The sequence below is a fragment of the Procambarus clarkii genome, chromosome 6, assembly GCF_040958095.1.
Source record: "Procambarus clarkii isolate CNS0578487 chromosome 6, FALCON_Pclarkii_2.0, whole genome shotgun sequence".
NCBI lineage: Eukaryota > Metazoa > Arthropoda > Malacostraca > Decapoda > Cambaridae > Procambarus > Procambarus clarkii.
Genome location: NC_091155.1, coordinates 8786280 through 8813607, shown reverse-complemented (window position 1 = coordinate 8813607; position 27328 = coordinate 8786280). Strand labels below are relative to the sequence as shown.

The 27328-nt window shown below is 49.7% G+C and overlaps 1 protein-coding gene across 2 annotated transcripts in view; it reads right to left on the bottom strand.

Moving 5' to 3' along the window:
* Positions 1-27328, bottom strand: part of LOC123749266 (transcription factor kayak) — a 73400-nt gene that overhangs the window by 44838 nt on the left and 1234 nt on the right. The window contains exon 1 of one of the 2 annotated variants that reach the window (XM_069305550.1): positions 19126-19149. The exons of the other annotated variant lie outside the window; for it this stretch is intronic. Coding sequence (XP_069161651.1) covers positions 19126-19128 — 3 coding nt within the window. The 5' untranslated portion in view covers positions 19129-19149. Of the gene's footprint in view, positions 1-19125; positions 19150-27328 lie in introns of those variants that run through there. 2 annotated transcript variants of the gene reach the window in all.

The following is a 27328-nucleotide window of genomic DNA, read 5'->3' as shown; positions in this document are numbered from 1 at the left end:
GAGTGGGTATATTACGGCGCACCCTGGGGCCGCCCCTCTGGTCCTGGGGCCCCCTAGCTCCAAGGGTCCTGGGGGCTCCCTCGCTCCCAGGGACCCCCTAGCTCCCAGCCTTAATGGGACAGGTGGCCACTCACCGCCCTACTGATAGTCAATGGAATACTTGCTCACACACACCACCGCCGCCTACTGGAGAAATGTTGTTTTCTGCGTCCAGCGCCGCACATGGTGAGGGGACAGGTGCAGACCTTGAGGGGAGTCTGAGGGAAGCCACAAGGTGTCACCACACCCTGCAGGGGGGGGGGGGGTAACCACTACACTATGTGTAGGGAGTGTGAGTCACTCATCAGTATGATGAGTGTGTGTAGGGGGAGCATGAGTCACTCATCAGTGTTTATCTTAGATTACATTGGAAGAGCCTTTGTTTACGTTTCTAAACGACATTCTAGTGTTTGCTAGCGTCCCATATGCTGCTGATGTTACCAGGTTTATGTGTGTGTGCCTTTGGTGACAGTGTTGGAACTACATTCACATCCTTTTGTCTCTCCGACTTGTTGTCGTCTTCTCTTATGATGAGCATATAATAGTGATGAATGTACGGGCGTGAGTCACTCATCAGTGATGAGTGTGCATGGGATGAGTAACGAGTGTGGAGAGGTCACTCAGTGTTCACAATGCACAGGGTGTGGAAGTGACTAGAGAACAGAACAGAACTATCAGAGAAAAGTGCCAAGCATTTAAGACTATATAGCACTGGGAAGGGGGGTCAGGATAAGGATTTGGGATGGGACGGGTGGTAAGGAATGGTGCCCAACCACTTGTGGACGGTCGGGGATTGAACACCGACCTGCATGAAGCAAGACCGTCGCTCTACCGTCCAACCCAAGTGGTTGGGAAGAGCAACGGGCGCGGTGGCCACTGGTGATACCTGGTTGATGGGGTTCTGGGAGTTCTTCTACTCCCCAAGCCCGGCCCGAGGCCAGACTCAACTTGTGAGAGTTTGGTCCACCAGGCTGTTGCTTGGAGCGGCCCGCAGGCCCACATACCCACCACAGCCTGGTTGGTCCGGCACTCCTTGGAGGAAACTATGTAGTTTCCTCCTGAAGATTGTCCACGGTTGTTCCGGCAATATTTCTTATGCTCGCTGGGAGTATGCTGAACAATTTATGATGTTTATAGTGTTCTCTGATTGTGCCTATGGCACCTCTGCTCTTCACTGGTTCTATTCTGCATTTTCTTCCATGTCGTTCACTCCAGTACGTTGTTATTTTACTGTACAGATTTGGGACCTGACCCTCCAGTATTTTCCACGTGTATATTATTTGGTATCTCTCTCGTCTCCTTTCTAGTGAGTACATTTGGAGAGCTTTGAGACGATCCCAATAATTTGGGTGCTTTATTGCGTCTATGCGTGCCGTATATGTTCTCTGTACTCCCTCTATTTCATCAATCTCTCCTGCTCTGAAGGGGGAAGTGAGTACTGAGCAGTACTCGAGACGGGACAACACAAGTGACTTGAAGAGTACAACCATTGTGATGGGATCTCTGGATTTGAAAGTTCTCGTAATCCATCCGATCATTTTTCTGGCTGACGCAATATTTGCTTGGTTATGCTCCCTAAACGTTAGGTCGTCAGACATTATTCCCAAGTCCTTGACATGTTGTTTTCCTACTATGGGCTGATTTGATTGTGTTTTGTACCCTGTATTATGTTTAAGGTTCTCATTTTTACCGTATCTAAGTACCCGGAATTTATCGCTGTTAAAAATCATGTTATATTCTGCTGCCCAGTCGAAAACTTTATTAATATCTGTTTGTAGTTTTTTGTGTGGCCACGGGTGGGTATGGGCGTGGGGTGGCCACGGGCGGGGGTGGGCACGGGCGGGGGTGGCCACGGGTGGGATATGGGCGGGGGTGGCCACGGGTGGGATATGGGCGGGGGTGGCCACGGGTGGGATATGGGCGGGGGTGGCCACGGGTGGGATATGGGCGGGGGTGGCCACGGGTGGGATATGGGCGGGGGTGGCCACGGGTGGGTATGGGCGCGGGTGGCCACGGGTGGCAGAAGGGGGGGGGGGCCACAACCCTGGCCAATACTCAGGATAGTTACATCACACACATGTATAGATCTTACTGCCAACACACTTCCTCCCCCGCCCCCCCCCACCCCACCCCCGCCTGCAGGTGTGGGTATATCCCAGAGTTTATATATGGCGTTGTGTTCATTATTGGGGGCACTCTCGTACTGGTGTGTCCTGGCCCACCCCCCACACCTGTGCTGGTGTGTACTGAGCCACCCCCCACACCTGTGCTGGTGTGTACTGGGCCACCCACCACACCTGTGCTGGTGTGTGCCGGGACCCCCACCACACCTGTGCTGGTGTGTACTGGACCACCCACCACACCAGTGCTGGTGTGTACTGGGCCACCCACCACACCAGTGCTGGTGTGTACTGGACCACCCACCACACCAGTGCTGGTGTGTACTGGGCCACCCACCACACCAGTGCTGGTGTGTACTGGACCACCCACCACACCAGTGCTGGTGTGTACTGGGCCACCCACCACACCAGTGCTGGTGTGTACTGGGCCCCCCCCCACACCAGTGCTGGTGTGTACTGGACCACCCACCACACCAGTGCTGGTGTGTACTGGGCCCCCCCCACACCTGTGCTGGTGTGTACTGGGCCACCCCCCACACCTGTGCTGGTGTGTACTGGGCCACCCCCCACACCTGTGTTGGTGTGTACTGGGCCACCCACCACACCAGTGCTGGTGTGTACTGGGCCCCCCCCCCACACACCAGTGCTGGGGTGTACTGGGACCCTCCCCCCCCACCACCACCACCACTGGTCACACAGTACTATTAAAACACTCAACACTGGCCCTGGCGGCCACCAGCCAGTTCCCAGTAACACTAACCATGAAGCACTAAGCCCATTTCCAGGAAGTCATACGTCAATTGTTTACCAAATTGTCAAAGAAAACGGAAGACATAATTACTCTCTTTGGGTAAACAACAATTTTTTTAAAGCTTTTTAATTATTTTTGGCTAATTGGTTAATGGAAGTCAAATTTACCCGGGGAAACTATTGCCCAAGATGGCAAGGACAGCACAGCCGTAAGCTAACGAGCACAGCTCAACCAGTAGTTAAGAAGCACAGTTCAGACGACCCAATTCTACTAATAATATTAGTAGTAAGCAATATCTACCATGAATATGACGAAATGTTTCCTATAGCTCACTATTGACAAACTCAACCGATAACAACTCAATGTCACCAATAGCAAATTACGAATCATTGGTATATGTATGTATGTATGTATGTATGTATGTATGTATATGTATATATATAGATAAACTGGGAATGGAAAGTTAGTTCCGAGAAACATTATACGATATTTTAGTCCACATAAAAAGGGACGATACAGGGTAAGCAAATCATTATTTCGCTGATATACATTGTGTGTGTGTGTGTGTGTGTGTGTGTGTGTGTGTGTGTGTGTGTGTGTGTGTGTGTGTGTGTGTGTGTGTGTGTGTGTGTGTGTGTGTGTGTGTGTGTGTGTGTGTGTGCCTGTGTATGTGCGCGTGTGTGTTTACAAGAGTGTCACTTGCTTAGCTGAATGAATTCTGGGGTTCTATTTACTGGTCCAATGGTAGGTACAATCACAAATAACTACCAACTACAGCAAGAGGAGGTAACAGAACAACTCGGCGAGGCAGTAGAGTTACCAAGCGAGGCATTAGACAAAGGCTCAAGAGCCACGCATGCGCACGCCCGTTTTCTGTAATGCGTTTACTCAAGATCTACGCATTACTTTTCTGCAAAGGAGAATCTACATAATACGCTCAGTTGTAATACAAAATACCTGTCTACTAATACAAAATTATATTCATCACCGAAAGTACACTATTATCGGCAATGAAAAAGCTTTGAATAACATGTATGAGTTATTATAAGGATCTACAAAATAAATTTGAACGCAATATGGTTGGTGTGGGGTGGACGCATGGTTGGTGTAGTGTTGGGTGGGTGCATGGTTGGTGTAGTGTTGGGGTGGGTGTATGGTTGGTGTAGTGTTGGGTGGGTGCATGGTTGGTGTAGTGTTGGGTGGGTGCATGGTTGGTGTAGTGTTGGTGGGTGTATGGTTGGCGTAGTGTTGGGTGGGTGTATGGTTGGTGTAGTGTTGGGTGGGTGCATGGTTGGTGTAGTGTTGGGTGGGTGCATGGTTGGTGTAGTGTTGGGGTGGGTGTATGGTTGGTGTAGTGGGGTGGGTGCATGGTTGGCGTAGTGTTGGGTGGGTGCATGGTTGGCGTAGTGTTGGGTGGGTGCATGGTTGGCGTAGTGTTGGGTGAGTGCATGGTTGGTGTAGTGTTGGGTGGGTGCATGGTTGGTGTAGTGTTGGGTGGGTGTATGGTTGGTGTAGTGTTGGGTGGGTGCATGGTTGGTGTAGTGTTGGGTGGGTGCATGGTTGGTGTAGTGTTGGTGGGTGTATGGTTGGCGTAGTGTTGGGTGGGTGTATGGTTGGTGTAGTGTTGGGTGGGTGCATGGTTGGTGTAGTGTTGGGTGGGTGCATGGTTGGTGTAGTGTTGGGGTGGGTGTATGGTTGGTGTAGTGGGGTGGGTGCATGGTTGGCGTAGTGTTGGGTGGGTGCATGGTTGGCGTAGTGTTGGGTGGGTGCATGGTTGGCGTAGTGTTGGGTGAGTGCATGGTTGGTGTAGTGTTGGGTGGGTGCATGGTTGGTGTAGTGTTGGGTGGTGCATGGTTGGCATAGTGTTGGGTGGGTGCATGGTTGGCGTAGTGTTGGGTGGGTGCATGGTTGGTGTGAGGTGGGTGCATGGTTGGTGTAGTATTGGGGTGGGTGCATGGTTGGTGTAGTGTTGGGTGTGTGCATGGTTGGTGTAGTGTTGGGTGTGTGCATGGTTGGTGTAGTGTGGGGTGGGTGCATGGTTGGTGTAGTGTTGGGGTGGGTGCATGGTTGGCGTAGTGTTGGGGTGGGTGCATGGTTGGTGTAGTGTGGGGTGGGTGCATGGTTGGTGTAGTGTTGGGGTGGGTGCATGGTTGGTGTAGTGTTGGGTGGGTGCATGGTTGGTGTAGTGTGGGGTGGGCGCATGGTTGGTGTAGTGTTGGGGTGGGTGCATGGTTGGTGTAGTGTTGGGTGGGTGTATGGTTGGTGTAGTGTTGGGGTGGGTGCATGGTTGGTGTAGTGTTGGGGTGGGTGCATGGTTGGCGTAGTGTTGGGGTGGGTGCATGGTTGGTGTAGTGTTGGGTGGGTGCATGGTTGGTGTAGTGTTGGGTGGGTGCATGGTTGGTGTAGTGTTGGGGTGGGTGTATGGTTGGTGTAGTGTTGGGTGGGTGCATGGTTGGTGTAGTGTTGGTGGGTGTATGGTTGGTGTAGTGTTGGGTGGGTGCATGGTTGGCGTAGTGTGGCTGGGCGCATGGTTGGCGTAGTGGGGTGGGTGCATGGTTGGCGTAGTGTTGGGTGGGTGCATGGTTGGCGTAGTGTTGGGTGGGTGCATGGTTGGTGTGAGGTGGGTGCATGGTTGGTGTAGTGTTGGGGTGGGTGCATGGTTGGTGTAGTGTTGGGTGTGTGCATGGATGGTGTAGTGTTGGGTGTGTGCATGGTTGGTGTAGTGTGGGGTGGGTGCATGGTTGGTGTAGTGTTGGGGTGGGTGCATGGTTGGCGTAGTGTTGGGGTGGGTGCATGGTTGGTGTAGTGTGGGGTGGGTGCATGGTTGGTGTAGTGTTGGGTGGGTGCATGGTTGGTGTAGTGTGGGGTGGGCGCATGGTTGGTGTAGTGTTGGGGTGGGCGCATGGTTGGTGTAGTGTTGGGGTGGGTGCATGGTTGGTGTAGTGTTGGGTGGGTGTATGGTTGGTGTAGTGTTGGGGTGGGTGCATGGTTGGTGTAGTGTTGGGGTGGGTGCATGGTTGGCGTAGTGTTGGGGTGGGTGCATGGTTGGTGTAGTGTTGGGGTGGGTGCATGGTTGGTGTAGTGTTGGGGTGGGTGCATGGTTGGTGTAGTGTGGGTGGGTGCATGGTTGGTGTAGTGTTGGGGTGGGTGCATGGTTGGTGTAGTGTTGGTGTGGGTGCATGGTTGGTGTAGTGTTGGGGTGGGTGCATGGTTGGCGTAGTGTTGGGGTGGGTGCATGGTTGGCGTAGTGTTGGGGTGGGTGCATGGTTGGCGTAGTGTTGGGGTGGGTGCATGGTTGGTGTAGTGTTGGGTGGGTGCATGGTTGGTGTAGTGTTGGGTGGGTGCATGGTTGGTGTGGGGTGGGTGCATGGTTGGTGTAGTGTTGGGTGGGTGCATGGTTGGTGTGGGGTGGGTGCATGGTTGGCGTAGTGTTGGGTGGGTGCATGGTTGGTGTAGTGTTGGGTGGGTGCATGGTTGGCATAGTGTTGGGTGGGTGCATGGTTGGTGTAGTGTTGGGGTGGGTACATGGTTGGTGTAGTGTTGGGGTGGGTGCATGGTTGGTGTAGTGTTGGGTGGGTGCATGGTTGGTGTAGTGTTGGGGTGGGTGCATGGTTGGTGTAGTGTTGGGGTGGGTGCATGGTTGGTGTAGTGTTGGGGGTGGGTGCATGGTTGGTGTAGTGTTGGGGTGGGTGCATGGTTGGTGTAGTGTTGGGTGGGTGCATGGTTGGCATAGTGTTGGGTGGGTGCATGGTTGGTGTAGTGTTGGGTGGGTGCATGGTTGGCATAGTGTTGGGTGGGTGCATGGTTGGTGTAGTGTTGGGGTGGGTACATGGTTGGTGTAGTGTTGGGGTGGGTTCATGGTTGGTGTAGTGTTGGGTGGGTGCATGGTTGGTGTAGTGTTGGGGTGGGTGCATGGTTGGTGTAGTGTTGGGGTGGGTGCATGGTTGGTGTAGTGTTGGGGTGGGTGCATGGTTGGTGTAGTGTTGGGTGGGTGCATGGTTGGTGTAGTGTTGGGGTGGGTGCATGGTTGGTGTAGTGTTGGGGTGGGTGCATGGTTGGTGTAGTGTTGGGGTGGGTGCATGGTTGGTGTAGTGTTGGGGTGGGTGCATGGTTGGCGTAGTGTTGGGTGGGTGCATGGTTGGCGTAGTGTTGGGTGGGTGCATGGTTGGCGTGAGAGTGTGTGGTGTAGGTGGCCTTGTACAACACGAGGAAACTGTGTGGCGGCGTGAACACCAAGGTCCGTTCTCATACCTCCCACCACCACATATATACCTTGATGGCTAATGGCCCCCCTTGTTGTTGTTCTACCTCCCGCAACCCATCACCTTCCTATAGCCTACCTCACCAACTGTCTACTGTAATCACGGGTGGCCACACTAATTATTATATTTATATATATTTATATTTATATATCACCACACAGGAAAGTGGGGTGACATATATGAGCGGTAAATAGTATGTGTGAATTGCTGTTATATTAATCATGGCTATATCTACAAGAGAAAAAGAATGTATGGCATTTGAGAGTTAGGGATCGGGATAATCCTAGTACCCCGTCCAGTTTATTATATATGCAGGGGAGAAATAACATGAAACTCTGAGAAAATCTTTCAAGCGCTTGTGTTTAATATAATTCTTCGTGGATTACACAATGCGACTAAATAATTGGAGAGAGAACAGCCCAATTTATAAAGGAGTTCAGGGATACACAGAGATGTATCCCATTTATCGGTGCAAATACATAGGGTTTACATTAGTCCTGGACAATGTTCCTATAAAAAGAATTATACTAGGTTATGTTGGATCTAGATTAAGCTACGATAGGTTAGGCCCAATTTCAGTTACATTAAATTTGTATTTATGTTTTTCCTCCTTTAAGATATCCAATTTTCGATTTCCAATTTACGCTTTTTTGCAAGTTTATGGACTAAATTTGTAATAGTTTATAAATGAACTTATCAGTGTGCAGATAAGTTCATTTACTCAGGTGTGACGTCAGGACGGCTCGAGTTTGCACATAACGATCGTTCCAGCACAGTAGTCAAGTGTTACACCCACCGCACATACACAAGCTTCGTCTTGTGTAACTTCTGACCTTCGCATGTTCACTCGGTGTAACTCTTGTATCAAATGATATGTTCACTATTGAATTCTGTAGCCTCATTCTCAAACCCCTCCCCACTCCAGGATGTAAGTAAAATGGAAAGAGTATTGGATATTTATTGACCATACCACACACTAGAAGGTGAAGGGACGACGATGTTTCGGTCCGTCCTGGACCATTCTCAAGTCGATTGTCACATTCTCAAGTCACAATCGACTTGAGAATGGTCCAGGACGGACCGAAACGTCGTCGTCCCTTCACCTTCTAGTGTGTGGTCTGGTCAACATACTTCAGCCACGTTATTCCCACCAAACACACAACGAAACTACGACGTTGGTACAACGTTCGAACAAGTTTTAACACCTCCTAACCAGTTATAACAACCAATATAGCAAGTTGTAACAACGTTCTAATACGTCATAAACACGTTAAGCCAAGATGTAACAACTTTATTACAAGTTGTAACAAGCGGAAAATAGACACAGTTTCGGTTTGTGTTTCCAGGGTTGTGACTCATCGCCTGCATTGGATATTTAGTTCACATACATTCCTTCTGCGACATTACTTACTACATCAAAGGGTTTAGTAAGGAGGCGTTGATTTACTCGATTAGTGCTTGCTGTTATTATTATTACTATAAAACAACAACAAAATAGATAACTTTTTCCAAATCGTGAAAAAAAAATTGCAAGCAAAATTTTACCTTAAAGAAATACGAAAAAGACAGAACATATATTTAAAATTATTGGATGATTCTGAGAAAAAGGTACAGCTTGTAATTACGAGATTAGAATTAGTGAACATAAAACATTTCATGCAGAATTACTTCTCTCTTCCTAAATCTCCCCCAAGGTTAGTTTGAAGTTTGCTTTAATTTTGATTAAGTCTGCCAATAAAATTGGCTAAAAGTACTTAAGAATTTTGAAATATTATATATATAAAATAGTATTTTATTGTGTCAAGGGACAGGAAGCCAGAGTGTATTCATACACTGTAGACTTGTACCGAGGGCCACCCCTCCCCCCCCCCCCAAGGCCGAATTACTGACCCCGCCCAGGAAGCAACATCACAAACAAGCTGACTAACTCCTGAGTACCTACTTACTGCTAGGTGAACAGAGGCATTAGGTGAAAAGAAATGTGCTCAACCATTACTGTCCCGCCCGGGATTCGAACACGGAATTCTCGATTTGTGCGTCGAGAATGAACCCGTCTGTACTCAACCCATTCTCGCACTTGCTTAAAGTCAATATTGGCTTATTTAATAAGTGCATATGTGACATACTAATTGATTGTGAATATTTTAGTTTACCTTGAAAAGTTTCATAGAAAACACCGACCACACCTAACCTTCTTAGTATGTTAAGATAAGCATCTTATTGCTTCTTATTTTTCAATTATTAAATATAATTGAAACATGGTTGAAAAATTGAAACATAGTTGAAACATATAATTGAAACAAGTTGTTGTCGTTGTTGTTGATTTGGGGGCTGCCTTGAGGTGTTTCCGGGGCTTAGCGTCCCCGCGGCCCGGTCGTCGACCAGGCCTCCTGGTTGCTGGACTGATCAACCAGGCTGTTAGACGCGGCTGCTCGCAGCCTGACGTATGCGTCACAGCCGGGCGACGACGATCGTGGAATCGGATGCCCTGTGACGTACCCGTGAAGGGTTAATTGCGAAGCCTAATAGCGAAATGAATGTCGCTTATCAGGGGGAAACTAATGTGCCTCGCGACCCATGAACGGGCAGATGATTGGGAAGTCCCGGGAGTCCCCCAGGGTGACAAGCACCCGCCCCGCCCCACACAGAGAACACTGGGGAGTCCCCCAGGGTGACAAGCACCGGCCCCGCCCCACACAGAGAACACTGGGGAGTCCCCCAGGGTGACAAGCACCCGCCCCGCCCCACACAGAGAACACTGGGGAGTCCCCCAGGGTGACAAGCACCGGCCCCGCCCCACACAGAGAACACTGGAGAGTCCCCCAGGGTGACAAGCACCCGCCCCGCCCCACACAGAGAACACTGGGGAGTCCCCCAGGGTGACAAGCACCCGCCCCGCCCCACAGAGAACACTGGGGAATCCCCCAGGGTGACAAGCACCCGCCCCGCCCCACACAGAGAACACTGGGGAGTCCCCCAGGGTGACAAGCACCCGCCCCGCCCCACACAGAGAACACTGGGGAGTCCCCCAGGGTGACAAGCACCCGCCCCGCCCCACACAGAGAACACTGGGGAGCAAAACCAAAAACTCGGCCCCAACTAAAAACACAAAAGTCATCCAGTGTCCTCCGGCAGAGCAGAAGCCGGCCGCCCACCACGACCGAAGGCACACCAGACGCCCACCACGACCGAGGGCACACCAGGAGCCCACCACGACCGAGGGCACACCAGGAGCCCACCACGACCGAGGGCACACCAGAAGCCAACCACGACCGAGGGCACACCAGAAGCCCACCACGACCGAAGGCACACCAGGAGCCCACCAACCGGTGTTCGGAGCCGGTCAAGCCTGCACCGGACACCGTCACCCCGCTGGGAGAACCAGCCAGAAAACGTTTAAAATCTACCAACTATCCTGTGACCCAGGCGTCGTAACAATCCGGACCGGTGAATAGGAATGCCAAACAGCAGTATCAAAATCCAAAATCGAGAAACAGAACGTGATTCTGGGGCTCCCAGGCGGAGCAGACGTCCGCTCGTCATCAAGGTTGAACCAGGAGTCACGTCGAAATAGGGCTTTCAAATATTCAAAATTTATTTCTGCCTTCTACGGCATACCAAGGTTGATTATATATATATATATATATATATATATATATATATATATATATATATATATATATAGATATATATATGTGCATCTTGATAATCTAGGTCAAGACTAAGGTCACGACAAAAACCATCTTCTGAGTAGGGCCGAGAAGACTGACCTTCCGTGCAAGAAAAAGAAGGTTGTACGTTGAATTTCTCTCATAATAATCTGATGGTGAATGCCGCAGATATTCGACACATTATTCAATGTGCAAATTGTCAACAATATAAGATTAATTTTTTTCTCATATACAGTACAGTACATAGACATCCATACCTGTATTGTGTTTCACCCAAAAAATCATGTCTGTCCCCATGCTATGTAACCGGACCCCGGTCAACGGGATTCAACACATTTGTCATGGTTTTTACCTTTGACACGATGAAGGTCATAGATCCTTATAGGGTTCCAGCTCCTAGGCTTTCGATTTAATTCAGCGACTACGTTCGAAGCTTACTTCAGAAGCTAATAAATGCTTCGCTCACTTCTGACATTCAAAGAGGCCGTCTTGAAAATGCTTGAAATTCTAAAAATACAAATGGTTGACAATGCTTCGTTTCAACTAACGAAGTAATTATCACAAGAAAGCACCTGGTCGGGAAGACTATGTAGCACCATTACCTGACGAACGTCATAAGCCATATGGCGATCCTGGGATGTTTGTTCTTCATTCATTAATCATAAAAAACTATATTTGAAGCTTTCGCAAGTTTCCCATGACACGATCACCGTTTTCCTTTTAACCACAGAAAACCTACTCTGTGATCGCCATGGTTTCAGGGAGATAAAAAAAAAGGTACCTTACAGCTTATATCCCACGAAGTTATCTGGGGAACACCGGTGACCTTACAGTGTTAGTGAAGTGAAGATAATAAGGACGGAGACCTTGTGTACTGAAGATATATACTGAACGAAACGTGGTATTTTGATATACAGTACACTGATGGCGACACAATTTTTTTGTACAAAATGTTGGGTTGACTATTTCGTTAAATTTCAACGGTGAACTTTACAGGCGGGAGATAGATTGATTCCACTGACATGCACGGATTAATATTTTTTATTCTTCAGCGGAACATACCCCATCAAGATATGTGCCATGTGGTGTTAGGTGCCAGAATTCTTCTAAACAGTTTTGCCTCCAAAGAATTCCATCCATATATTAACAGCTGCGACTGGAGAAAGGATGCCCATGGACATTCCAAATGTTTGACTTTAATATATAATGAAACGAAAATTAGAATCAATTAGTTTGATGTTAAATGATGACCACCAAAAGTGGCAAGTCATATTTCACTAGTCACCCCCTAAAAACTCTAAATAAGTAACCCATGGTATAGAAAACAAGCAAAGTATAGCTAAACATCCTGTCCTCTTACAAAGAACGTCGTACTTCGCGCGTATGCGTCACAGGAGGCCACAATTTGTCGTACTGCAAAATGGAGGCGGCCCGCGAAAGTGCCGTACTGTCCCGTTTTCTGTTTTGGGTCCTCTGGAAGGTTAAGAGAGGCCGCATTAAACTGACCGTCTTGACATTGGGAATGCTTAGAAGGACGGACTGAGCACGGAGCCTAGGGGGCTCCGCGCTCAGAGGCACACACTACACCAAGTTGTAACACGGAACCTTGTAATAAAACTAAAACTAGGACATACAGGAAAAATAACAAGCAACTTGAAGAAAGTAACTCTGTATACAGAAGACATCAAACGCATTAAAACAAGGAAACCTAAATATATGATTTATGTCATGGTAATTAAAGCAAGGACTCCAATATAGGAGAGAGGAGCAAATGAGAGCAAGGTCCTCACTCCTCGCCCTTCGTCGTGTCCTTGTAGCCAAACCCTCAAGTCCTCATACAAGTTCCTCCCCTCAACCACTCACAAGATCTAATTTGCTGCTAAAAATAACACTATTTGTTTACCACTACAGCCGTCCCGCCAACCACTTCTTTGTACCGTCAATTATCCCTTCCTTCCTCCAGAGACACACACACAACCTGTGATTTACCTGTGACCTTAGTTTTTCTACAAACACGGCCCTTTCAGATGGAAGCCTGGCGCAGGCTTCCTGTCCCCAGAGGCCCACATCAGAAGAATGTCATCAGCGGCATATGCTAGATTGGCCAACATAAGAACTGCTTTTAGAAACCTGGCTAAGGAATCGTTCAGAACCTTGTATACCACTTATGTCAGACCCATCGTTGAGTATGCAGCTCCAGCTTGGAGTTCATACCTAGTTTAACACAAGACAAAGTTAGAGAAGATTCACAGGTATGCCATCAGAATTTATCCAACTCGTCCATCCATCCAACCAATATCCAACTCGTCCCGGAATTCAGAGGTATGAGCTACGAGGAAAGGCTACAGGAGCTAAACCTCGCGTCCATGGAAAAGAGAAGAGTAAGGGGAGACATAATCACTACCTACAAAATTCTCAGAAGAATTTACAGGGTAGATAAAGACAAATAATTTAGCACGGGTGGAACACGATCAAGGAGACACAGGTGGAAGCTGAGTACTCAAATGAGCCACAGAGACATTAGAAATTAAAAAAAAATCAGTGTCAAAGTAGTTAGTAAATGGAATGCATTACATATTGATGACCAATCCACACACTAGAAATAGACAATCGACTTGAGAATGGTCCAGGACGGACCGAAACGTCGTCGTCCCTTCATTTTCTAGTGTGTGGTCTGGTCAACATACTTCAGCCACGTTATTGTGACTCATCGCCTGCATTATATAGTGATGGAAGCAGACTCCATACACAGTTTCAAATGCTGATTTGATGGAGTCCAGTAGGCTCAAGAACCTGTACACCAGTTGACTGACAATTGAGAGGCGGGACCAAAGAGCCAGAGCTCAACCCCCCCCCCCCCCCCCCGCAAACACAACTATATGAGTACAAGGTCACTGATGACCAGCCGCTCAACACAGCGGTATTAACCTTCCCAGAACTCGGCTGTAACCAGGCATAGGCACAGCCATTCCCAGTTCCCAGTACCCAATACCAGTTCCCAGTACCCAGTACCAGTTCCCAGTACCCAGTACCAGTTCCTAGCACCAGTTCCCCAGTTTGCGCGCTGCCCCTCACTCACTGTGCTAAATTATATACGCAACAGCCAGCTGTTAGCCAGCTCTTTACTGACGCCAGACATTGTCGGGATGCGTAGCAGGCCAGCCCCTAGGGGGCGGGGAGACCCGCTGGGGGAGGGGGGGGGGCGGTGACACCCTTGGGGGGGGAGGGGGCGGGGAGACTCGCTGGGGGGGGGGAGACTCGCGGGGGAAAGGGTGGGGAGTAATTATCAAAAGAAGGCACCAAACCGGGAAGGCTATGTAGCACCATCAAATGTGCGGAATAATCAGAGGGCGCTAAATATCACCAAGGATGCCAATACGAGAACAAAAACGCATAAGGCGAACGATATCAAACGTATCCGATTCACCAAGACTCCCAAGAATTCTATCGAGGGACAAGTGACCGCGAGGGACGGTCGGAAAGCAAGGCACACGCTCGTCCTGGAAGTCAGGACATTCAACAAGGATATGCACGACCGTAAGAGGGACAATGCAATTTGGACAATAAGGAGCAGGGCGGCGCTCCATTAAGTGACCGTGAGTTAAGCAAGAATAGCCAATACACAACCTTGCCAGAGCTGTTTCCCACCGCCGGTTACGGTGGTAGGAGGAAGGCCACGGGGACACACTACGCTTAAGAGTACGCAGTTTGTTACCAATAACAGAAGACCAACAACTCTGCCATCGGGCAAGGATGGAGGAATGAATAACTGGGTAAAAGTTGGAATAAGGAATACCTTTACGGGAGATGGGACAAGTGTGGATAGCTTCCTTAGCGGCAGCATCCGGACGCTCATTTAAAGAGACACCAACATGGCTTGGAACCCAGCAGAACTCTACTGACTTAAATTTACAGGAGATAAGAAACAGCCAATGTTGAACCTCGATGACCACCGGGTGGACCGGATTAAAGGACCCTAAAGCCATGAGGGCACTACGAGAGTCAACTACCACCACAAAGGAGGATTGACACCGGGAAAGCAGGAGACGAAGAGCATAGAGAATAGCATAGCGACCTGCTGTGAAGATGCTAGTCTCCGGAGGAAGGCGACACATATAAGCGTGGTCAGGAAAAACAACAGAGTAGCCAACACCGTCCGCAGACTTAGACCCATCGGTGAAGATGGGAACAGAGCGGGAGTGAGAAGAAAAGTGCTCAAGGAGGAGGCGTTTCAGAACTGTAGGGGTAAAAACTTTAGTGATGCGGGTCAGAGAAGTACAAAATTTGGGAAGGAGGACCCTCCACGGGGGCAAGGAGGGAACAACACGAGGAGAAACATTGGTAATACGAACCGAAAGAGAATCTTGTAAGCGAGACAAACGGACAGAAAGAGGAACAGGAACTACAGGAGGGGTAGAAGTTGAAGCACGACAAAGGCGAGAGTGAGGATGCTGTAAGGACCGAGCAAGATAGCGAAGACAGTAGCGATCACGGCGGTCCTGGAGAGATAGGAAGCCAGTGTCACCGTACATGCTGAGGCCAGTGTCACCGTACATGCTGAGGCCAGTGTCACCGTACATGCTGAGGCCAGTGTCACCGTACATGCTGAGGGTAGGAGCTGAACGAAAGGCCGATGCTGCTGCTGCAGCATATGAAATGCTGCATATTCCAATATTGGTCTAAGCAATATTATGTTAATTATCTTGAAGGAGTCTTAATTTAGGTTTCTATACGATGTTGTTCTATATGCCAGTGTCACATATGTTGCCGAAGTTATCATGTGTGTGTGCGCCTCCGATGTTAGTGTTGGAATTATATCCGTTCTCATATCTCTTTCTCTCTCACTCTCACTCTCACTCTCACTCTCACTCTCACTCTCTCTCACTCTCTCTCTCACTCTCTCTCACTCTCTCTCACTCTCTCTCACTCTCTCTCACTCTCTCACTCTCTCTCACTCTCTCTCACTCTCTCTCACTCTCTCTCACTCTCTCTCACTCTCTCTCACTCTCTCTCACTCTCTCTCTCACACTCTCTCTCTCTCTCTCTCTCTCTCTCTCTCTCTCTCTCTCTCTCTCTCTCTCTCTCTCTCTCTCTCTCTCTCTCTCTCTCTCTCTCTCTCTCTCTCTCTCTCTCCGATTCCTGTAATTATCTTCTCATTATGTTGTAGATGTTTCATGATCTCTCTTCCTTGCTCTTCATCATTACCTCACACTTGTTGAGAGTGAAATCCACCAACCATTTGTTTGATCACTAACAGTTTGTCGAGGTCCTCCTGTAACTTCCTGCATCCAATCCCCTCTGTTTTTACATTCCTCGTCTGCTTTGCGTCATCTGCAAAATTGACATGAACGACCTCTCTCCCTCGGGGCGCTCATTCACATAAATTAGGAACAACAGCGGTCCCAGGACCGACCCTTGTGGGACCCCACTTGCTATTCCTCCAGCTTCAAACCTCCTCTCACACTGTTACTCTTTGCTTTCTGTCCTTCAGGACAGTCCAGTGTTTTCAGTGAACCTTACACAGTCCAGTGTTTTCAGTGAACCTTACACAGTCCAGTGTTTTCAGTGGACCCTTACACAGTCCAGTGTTTTCAGTGAACCTTACACAGTCCAGTGTTTTCAGTGAACCTTACACAGTCCAGTGTTTTCAGTGAACCTTAGTAACACAGTCCAGTGTTTTCAGTGGACCCTTACACAGTCCAGTGTTTTCAGTGAACCCTTACACAGTCCAGTGTTTTCCCAGCCTGTTCTTCATCTTGTACAACAGTCTTTTCATGCAGAACAGTGTCAAATGCCTTTTGGACAATCTACCAGATCTGCTCACCACAGACCACACACTAGAAGGTGAAGGGACGACGACGTTTCGGTCCGTCATGGACCATTCTCAAGCCGATTCATGAGAATGACTTGAGAATGGTCCAGGACGGACCAAAACGTAGTCGTCCCTTCACCTTCTAGTGTGTGGTCTGGTCAACACACTAGGCTGTAGTTTAATACCCACTTTCTACCTCCCCCCTTTAATACTGGGACTGCGTTTCAACGTCTTATTAAACATGTTAGATAACGTGTAATAAATTACTTCTACAGCTTCTTTCAGCCGCCACGATGATATTAGGTGTGGCTCCACCGATTTTGTCACATCTAGTCTAACAGGATGTTAGATGCAGCTGCTCCCAGTCTGATATATGAGTCACAGCCCGGTTGATCAGGTATCCTTTGGAGGTGTTTATTTTTCAAATGATACCTTAGGAGGTATCGTTCTCTTTTGAACATCCTAAGAGATTGGCTAGTTATCCCTATTGTGTTTAGTGTTGAAAAGTCTTGGTCCCATAATGTTGGTGAACTCACTCACTCACTCACTCACTCACTCTCACTCTCTCTCACTCTCTCTCACTCTCACTCTCACTCTCTCTCTCTCTCTCTCTCTCTCTCTCTCTCTCTCCGTGTACCTATTTTTTCAATGGGGCTATTTTACACTTGTTACCATGACTCCTGGTTTCGTGACCAGTTATTTCCATGTACAGATTTGTAACTAGTCTAATGTTAGATAATGTTCCAGTGGTCTGTTGTGTGTGTTACTGTGTACTGTGTTAGATAATGTTCCAGTGGTCTGTTGTGTGTGTAACTGTGCACTGTGTTAGATAATGTTCCAGTGGTCTGTTGTGGCTGTAACTGTGCACTGTGTTAGATAATGTTCCAGTGGTCTGTTGTGTGTGTAACTGTGCACTGTGTTAGATAATGTTCCAGTGGTCTGTTGTGGCTGTAACTGTACACTGTGTTAGATAATGTTCCAGTGGTCTGTTGTGTGTGTAACTGTGCACTGTGTTAGATAATGTTCCAGTGGTCTGTTGTGGCTGTAACTGTACACTGTGTTAGATAATGTTCCAGTGGTCTGTTGTGGCTGTAACTGTACACTGTGTTAGATAATGTTCCAGTGGTCTGTTGTGGCTGTAACTGTACACTGTGTTAGATAATGTTCCAGTGGTCTGTTGTGGCTGTAACTGTACACTGTGTTAGATAATGTTCCAGTGGTCTGTTGTGGCTGTAACTGTACACTGTGTTAGATAATGTTCCAGTGGTCTGTTGTGGCTGTAACTGTACACTGTGTTAGATAATGTTCCAGTGGTCTGTTGTGGTTGTAACTGTACACTGTGTTAGATAATGTTCCAGTGGTCTATTGTGGCTGTAACTGTGCACTGTCTTAGATAATGATCCAGTGATCTGTTGTGGCTGTAACTGTGCACTGTCTTAGATAATGATCCAGTGATCTGTTGTGGCTGTAACTGTGCACTGTCTTAGATAATGATCCAGTGATCTGTCGGGCATTTCTCCACAGTGCTGACGAGACGACTGCTGTTCCTAATTGATATACCCGAGGGAGTGAGCTTACAAGTGACAATGATTGTTCATTAGCTATGTATCGTCTACAAGGTCAGAATACAGGAGGACTGCTCAAAGTTACAGGAAGACATTGACGCATTCCAAGACTGGGAAAACAAATGGTTGATGGAGTTCAACCTTAAGAAGTGTAAAGTAATGAAGATGGGAAAGAGGAAACAAATAGACCAGATGTCTTCACCATAAGGGAAAGGCAACTACAGGAAACATATTTGGGAGATGATATAAGTTCAACACTAACACTAGAGGAACACATAGACTGGGTGTCATCAGCAGCATGGTGGATGATAGTAAACATCAGCAGCATGGTGGATGATAGTAAACATCAGCAGCATGGTGGATGATAGTAAACATCAGCAGCATGGTGGATGATAGTAAACATCAGCAGCATGGTGGATGATAGTAAACATCAGCAGCATGGTGGATGATAGTAAACATCAGCAGCATGGTGGATGATAGTAAACATCAGCAGCATGGTGGATGATAGTAAACATCAGCAGCATGGTGGATGATAGTAAACATCAGCAGCATGGTGGATGATAGTAAACATCAGCAGCATGGTGGATGATAGTAAACATCAGCAGCATGGTGGATGATAGTAAACATCAGCAGCATGGAGGATGATAGTAAACATCAGCAGCATGGTGCATGATAGTAAACATTAGAATGTTGAGAAACATGAACTGGTGCCAGCGCTTAGATGTTTAGGCTGCGAGGATAAGAAACTAGATCCCACAACTCTGCAGGACAGAATAGAGGAGATATGATCACAATATACAAGATACTGAGGGGGATAAATAAGGTGGACAAGGACAGTCTAATACGCAGCAGGTACAACAAGCTAGGCTAGTAGGCGGGCTAGTAGAGGGATAGACCTCACTTACCATTAGTTACTGATATGGCGGGACTGATAAGAGAGTTAAACACAAACTTGTGTGGTGGAGGGCAGCCAGCCTGCCTCCACACACCTGTAGTGTGACGCAGTCTTGTTTGGTGGTGGTGGTGGAGGGCAGCCCGCCTGCCTCCACACACCTGTAGTGTGACGCAGTCTTGTTTGGTGGTGGTGGTGGGCAGCCAGCCTGCCTCCACACACCTGTAGTGTGACGCAGTCTTGTGTGGTGGTGGGCAGCCCGCCTGCCTCCACACACCTGTAGTGTGACGCAGTCTTGTTTGGTGGTGGTGGTGGGCAGCCAGCCTGCCTCCACACACCTGTAGTGTGACGCAGTCTTGTTTGGTGGTGGTGGTGGAGGGCAGCCCGCCTGCCTCCACACACCTGTAGTGTGACGCAGTCTTGTTTGGTGGTGGTGGTGGGCAGCCAGCCTGCCTCCACACACCTGTAGTGTGGCGCAGTCTTGTGTGGTGGTGGTGGTGGAGGGCAGCCCGCCTGCCTCCACACACACCTGTGGTATGGCGCAGTCTTGTGTGGTGGTGGAGGGCAGCCCGCCTGCCTCCACACACACCTGTGGTATGGCGCAGTCTTGTGTGGTGGTGGTGGTGGTGGGCAGCCCGCCTGCCTCCACACACACCTGTAGTATGGCGCAGTCTTGTGTGGTGGTGGGCAGCCCATTGAACTCCAGTCACTTGCAGAATGATGCAACCAAAGTTGCAACATTCTGCAAGACGGAGAGGGCAGCCCATCTGACACCACATGACGTAACCTTCAGGGGTGATGAAGGGCAGCTCCCCTGCCACCACACACCTGTCATACGATGCAAGCCTGTCACCCCTGACACACACACACCAGACACCTGTCACCCTGACACACACACACCAGACACCTGTCACCCTGACACACACCCGACACCTGTCACCCTGACACTAGCTGAACGGTCAGAATTGGATGGTTATAATTTGCTAACGAGCGGCCAGGCTGTGTCTAACACCTTTATTAAGGGGGGGGCCCTCGTGTAGGCCTAAGTGCAACCCGACACGCCACTGTTTGGACGGAATAGGCCTATGCTCTGCAAGATAGATTTTTCCTTCATTTTCAAAAGATCAGCAATATTTTTGTTGTCCTGTGTTTGATGTGTTCATTTGAATGGACTTTTTGCTATTAGTTAATACAATGCTAAGCCTATATCTAAGCCTATAATTAAGCCTATATCTAAGCCTATCTGAACCTATACAAATGCTTTCTTCTCATCCAGTTCAGACAGTCTGAGGGCACTTCACTCCGACCTCCTAAAGGTTCCTAAAGGTTCAAGAAACTGTCGTGCTAAAGTGCCCTTAACCTAACCTACCAGAGGACACCACAATAGAAAACGGGACAGTAGGTCACTTTCGCGAGCCGGTTCCAGTTTCTAGTACGACGATTTTTGGCCTTATCTTGGTTATCTTGAGATGATTTCGGGTTTTTTTAGTGTACCCACCGTGTGTACTGGTGGGTGTGACTGTGTACCCACCGTGTGTACTGGTGGGTGTGACTGTGTACCCACCGTGTGTACTGGTGGGTGTGGCTGTGTACTCACCGTGTGTACTGATGGGTGTGACTGTGTACCCCACCGTGTGTACTGGTGGGTGTGGCTGTGTACTCACCGTGTGTACTGGTGGGTGTGGCTGTGTACCCACCGTGTGTACTGGTGGGTGTGACTGTGTACCCACCGTGTGTACTGGTGGGTGTGGCTGTGTACCCACCGTGTGTACTGGTGGGTGTGGCTGTGTACTCACCGTGTGTACTGGTGGGTGTGGCTGTGTACCCACCGTGTGTACTGGTGGGTGTGACTGTGTACCCACCGTGTGTACTGGTGGGTGTGGCTGTGTACCCACCGTGTGTACTGGTGGGTGTGGCTGTGTACCCACCGTGTGTACTGGTGGGTGTGGCTGTGTACCCACTGTGTGTACTGGTGGGTGTGGCTGTGTACTCACCGTGTGTACTGGTGGGTGTGGCTGTGTACTCACCGTGTGTACTGGTGGGTGTGGCCGTGTACTCACTGTGTGTATTGGTGGGTGTGGCTGTGTACCCACCGTGTGAACTGGTGGGTGTGGCTGTGTACTCACCGTGTGTATTGGTGGGTGTGGCTGTGTACTCACCGTGTGTACTGGTGGGTGTGGCTGTGTACTCACTGTGTGTACTGGTGGGTGTGGCTGTGTACTGGTGGGTGTGGCTGTGTACTCACTGTGTGTACTGGTGGGTGTGGATGTGTACTCACTGTGTGTATTGGTGGGTGTGGCTGTGTACTGGTGGGTGTGGCTGTGTACTGGTGGGTGTGGCTGTGTACTCACTGTGTGTACTGGTGGGTGTGGCTGTGTACTCACTGTGTGTACTGGTGGGTGTGGCTGTGTACTCACTGTGTGTACTGGTGGGTGTGGCTGTGTACTCACCGTGTGTACTGGTGGGTGTGGCTGTGTACTCACCGTGTGTACTGGTGGGTGTGGCTGTGTACTCACCGTGTGTTCTGGTGGGTGTGGCTGTGTACTCACTGTGTGTACTGGTGGGTGTGGCTGTGTACTCACCGTGTGTACTGGTGGGTGTGGCTGTGTACTGGTGGGTGTGGCTGTGTACCCACCGTGTGTACTTGTGGGTGTGGCTGTGTACTCACTGTGTGTATTGGTGGGTGTGGCTGTGTACTGGTGGGTGTGGCTGTGTACTCACCGTGTGTACTGGTGGGTGTGGCTGTGTACCCACCGTATGTATTGGTGGATGTGGCTGTGTACTGATGGGTGTGGCTGTGTACTCACCGTGTGTATTGGTGGGTGTGGCTGTGTACTGGTGGGTGTGGCTGTGTACTCACCGTGTGTACTGGTGGGTGTGGCTGTGTACCCACCGTGTGTATTGGTGGATGTGGCTGTGTACTCACCGTGTGTACTGGTGGGTGTGGCTGTGTACTCACCGTGTGTACTGGTGGGTGTGGCTGTGTACTCACCGTGTGTACTGGTGGGTGTGGCTGTGTACTCACCGTGTGTACTGGTGGGTGTGGCTGTGTACCCACCGTGTGTATTGGTGGGTATGGCTGTGTACTCACTGTGTGTACTGGTGGGTGTGGCTGTGTACTCACCGTGTGTATTGGTGGGTGTGGCTGTGTACTGGTGGGTGTGGCTGTGTACTCACCGTGTGTACTGGTGGGTGTGGCTGTGTACCCACCGTGTGTATTGGTGGATGTGGCTGTGTACTCACCGTGTGTACTGGTGGGTGTGGCTGTGTACTCACCGTGTGTACTGGTGGGTGTGGCTGTGTACTCACCGTGTGTACTGGTGGGTGTGGCTGTGTACTCACCGTGTGTACTGGTGGGTGTGGCTGTGTACTGGTGGGTGTGGCTGTGTACTCACCGTGTGTACTGGTGGGTGTGGCTGTGTACTCACCGTGTGTACTGATGGGTGTGGCTGTGTACTCACCGTGTGTACTGGTGGGTGTGGCTGTGTACTCACCGTGTGTACTGGTGGGTGTGGCTGTGTACCCACCGTGTGTACTGGTGGGTGTGGCTGTGTACCCACCGTGTGTACTGGTGGGTGTGACTGTGTACCCACCGTGTGTACTGGTGGGTGTGACTGTGTACCCACCGTGTGTACTGGTGGGTGTGACTGTGTACCCACCGTGTGTACTGGTGGGTGTGACTGTGTACTCACCGTGTGTACTGGTGGGTGTGGCTGTGTACTCACCGTGTGTACTGGTGGGTGTGGCTGTGTACTCACCGTGTATATTGGTGGGTGTGGCTGTGTACTCACTGTGTGTACTGGTGGGTGTGGCTGTGTACTCACCGTGTATACTGGTGGGTGTGGCTGTGTACTCACCGTGTGTACTGGTGGGTGTGGCTGTGTACTCACCGTGTGTACTGGTGGGTGTGGCTGTGTACCCACCGTGTGTACTGGTGGGTGTGGCTGTGTACCCACTGTGTGTACTGGTGGGTGTGGCTGTGTACCCACTGTGTGTACTGGTGGGTGTGGCCGTGTACCCACTGTGTGTACTGGTGGGTGTGGCTGTGTACCCACTGTGTGTACTGGTGGGTGTGGCTGTGTACCCACCATGTGTACTGGTGGGTGTGGCTGTGTACCCACTGTGTGTACTGGTGGGTGTGGCTGTGTACCCACTGTGTGTACTGGTGGGTGTGGCTGTGTACCCACCATGTGTACTGGTGGGTGTGGCTGTGTACCCACCATGTGTACTGGTGGGTGTGGCCGTGTACCCACCGTGTAAGCTCCCAGGTTCCCCCTAGCACGAGGTGACCAGTACACCCCCACTCCCCCCCCCCCCCCCACACGGTCGATGGAGGTGTCTCATGCAGTAACACAATAGTCAGACGGATCAATAATTAAACCATGGTTCCCGACGCCTATTGCTGACCGCTGAGTCCCCTGTTAACTGCTGTAGGTACACACCTGCTAGTACAAGGTACACACCTGCTGGTACAAGGTATAAACCTGCTGGTACAAGGTACAGACCTGCTGGTACAAGGTACACACCTGGTACAAGGTACAGACCTGCTGGTACAAGGTACAGACCTGCTGGTACAAGGTACAGACCTGCTGGTACAAGGTACACACCTGGTACAAGGTACAGACCTGCTGGTACAAGGTACACACCTGCTGGTACAAGGTACACACCTGCTGGTACAAGGTATAAACCTGCTGGTACAAGGTACACACCTGCTGGTACAAGGTATAAACCAGCTGGTACAAGGTACAGACCTGCTGGTACAAGGTACAGACCTGCTGGTACAAGGTACACACCTGCTGGTACAAGGTACATACCTGCTGGTACAAGGTACACACCTGCTGGTACAAGGTACAGACCTGCTGGTACAAGGTACACACCTGCTGGTACAAGGTATAGACCTGCTGGTACAAGGTACAGACCAGCTGGTACAAGGTACAGACCAGCTGGTACAAGGTACACACCTGCTGGTACAAGGTACACACCTGCTGGTACAAGGTACAGACCTACTGGCACAAGGTACAGACCAGCTGGTACAAGGTACACACCAGCTGGTACAAGGTACACACCTGCTGTTACAAGGTACACACCTCCTGGTACAAGGTATAGACCTGCTGGTACAAGGTACACACCTGCTGGTACAAGGTATAGACCTGCTGGTACAAGGTATAGACCTGCTGGTACAAGGTACACACCAGCTGGTACAAGGTATAGACCTGCTGGTACAAGGTACACACCAGCTGGTACAAGGTACACACCAGCTGGTAAATGGTACAGACCTACTGGTACAAGGTATAGACCCGCTGGTACAAGGTACACACCTGCTGGTACAAGGTACAGACCTGCTGGTACAAGGTACAGACCTGCTGGTACAAGGTACAAACCTGCTGGTACAAGGTATAGACCTGCTGGTACAAGGTATAGACCTGCTGGTACAAGGTACACACCAGCTGGTACAAGGTACACACCTGCTGGTACAAGGTACAAACCTGCTGGTACAAGGTACACACCTGCTGGTACAAGGTACACACCTGCTGGTACAAGGTACACACCTGCTGGTACAAGGTACACACCTGCTGGTACAAGGTACAAACCTGCTGGTACAAGGTACAGACCTGCTGGTACAAGGTACAAACCTGCTGGTACAAGGTACAAACCTGCTGGTACAAGGTACACACCTGCTGGTACAAGGTACACACCTGCTGGTACAAGGTACAAACCTGCTGGTACAAGGTACAGACCTGCTGGTACAAGGTACACACCTGCTGGTACAAGGTACAAACCTGCTGGTACAAGGTACACACCTGCTGTTAAATCTCACCTCACAAAGCTGAGGTCATTTGAGTTCACTATTTTCAAGGTTAGGGTTAAGCATCAGGCGTTGAAATATTACAATTGATGTACGTGAATGTGGGCACGTGTTCAGCTGCACGTGGTGTACGGGTGTGGGCACGTCTTCAGCTGCACGTGGAGTACGGGTGTGGGCACGTGTTCAGCTGCACGTGGTGTACGGGTGGGCACGTCTTCAGCTGCACGTGGAGTACGGGTGTGGGCACGTGTTCAGCTGCACGTGGTGTACTGGTGTGGGCACGTCTTCAGCTGCACGTGGAGTACGGGTGTGGGCACGTGTTCAGCTGCACGTGGTGTACGGGTGGGCACGTGTTCAGCTGCACGTGGTGTACGGGTGGGCACGTCTTCAGCTGCACGTGGTGTACGGGTGTGGGCACGTGTTCAGCTGCACGTGGTGTACGGGTGTGGGCACGTGTTCAGCTGCACGTGGAGTACGGGTGTGGGCACGAGTTCAGCTGCACGTGGTGTACGGGTGGGCACGTGTTCAGCTGCACGTGGAGTACGGGTGTGGGCACGTGTTCAGCTGCACGTGGTGTACGGGTGGGCACGTCTTCAGCTGCACGTGGAGTACGGGTGTGGGCACGTGTTCAGCTGCACGTGGTGTACTGGTGTGGGCACGTCTTCAGCTGCACGTGGAGTACGGGTGTGTGCACGTGTTCAGCTGCACGTGGTGTACGGGTGTGGGCACGTGTTCAGCTGCACGTGGTGTACGGGTGTGGGCACGTCTTCAGCTGCACGTGGAGTACGGGTGGGCACGTGTTCAGCTGCACGTGATGTACGGGTGTGGGCACGTCTTCAGCTGCACGTGGTGTACGGGTGTGGGCACGTCTTCAGCTGCACGTGGTGTACGGGTGGGCACGTGTTCAGCTGCACGTGGTGTACGGGTGGGCACGTGTTCAACTGCACGTGGTGGGCACGTGTTCAGCTGCACGTGGTGTACGGGTGGGCACGTGTTCAGCTGCACGTGGTGTACGGGTGTGGGCACGTGTTCAGCTGCACGTGGTGTACGGGTGGGCACGTGTTCAGCTGCACGTGGTGTAGCCGCAGCGTGCTGACACACTTAAGGGGACAAGTCTGTCAGGAGGTCAACGTGACCTGACCCCTGACCCCCATGCCCAACCACTTGGGCTGGACGGTAGAGCGACGGTCTCGCTTCTTACAGGTCGGCGTTCAATCCCCGACCATCGAAGTGGTTGGGCAACATTCCTTCCCCCCGTCCCATCCCAAATCCTTATCCTGACCCCTTCCAACTGCTAATTATGATTAAATATTATAATATTATATATATATATATATATATATATATATATATATATATATATATATATATATATATATATATATATATATGCAAACAAGCCTGAAAGGTCCCCAGGACTATATACAACTGAAAACTCACACCCCAGAAGTGACTCGAACCCATACTCCCACAACTGGTATGTACAGGGACGCCTTAATCCGCTTGACCATCACGACCGGATATAAGGAAGTGATAGCCGAGGCTATATGAACCACTTCCCCGCCGGCACTCGGATGGTAATCTTGGGCATAGCATTTTATCAAATCACCTCATTCTTTGGGGCACACGTGAGGAACACAAATGCAAAGTTGTATGTATATCAGTTGTATATAGTCCTGGGGACCATTCAGGCTTGTTTGCATTTGTGTTCCTCACGTGTGCCCCAAAGAATGAGGTGATTTGATAAAATGCTATGCCCAAGATTACCATCCGAGTGCCGGCGGGGAAGTGGTTCATATAGCCTCGGCTATCACTTCCTTATGTCCGGTCGTGATGGTCAAGCGGATTAAGGCGTCCCTGTACATACCAGTTGTGGGAGTATGGGTTCGAGTCACTTCTGGGGTGTGAGTTTTCAGATATATATATATATATATATATATATATATATATATATATATATATATATATATATATATATATAAATATTATTATATATATATATATATATATATATATATATATATATATATATATATATATATATATTAGTGTGTGTATGTGTATTCACCTAATTGCTTGCGGGGGTTGAGCTTTGGCTCTTTGGTCCCGCCTCTCAACTGTCAATCAACTGGTGTACAGTTTCCTGAGCCTACTGGGCTCTGTCATATCTACACTTGAAACTGTGTATGGAGTCAGTCTACACCACATCACTTCCTAATGTGTGTGTGTGTGTGTATGTGTGTGTATATGTGTGTGGGTGTGTGTGTGTGTGTGTGTGTGTGTGTGTGTGTGTGTGTGTGTGTGTGTGTGTGTGTGTGTGTGTGTGTGTGTGTGTGTGTGTGTGTGTGGTGTGTTTATATGTGTGTGGGGTGTGTGTTTGGGGGGGGGTGTTTTAATTGTAGGCCTGTAA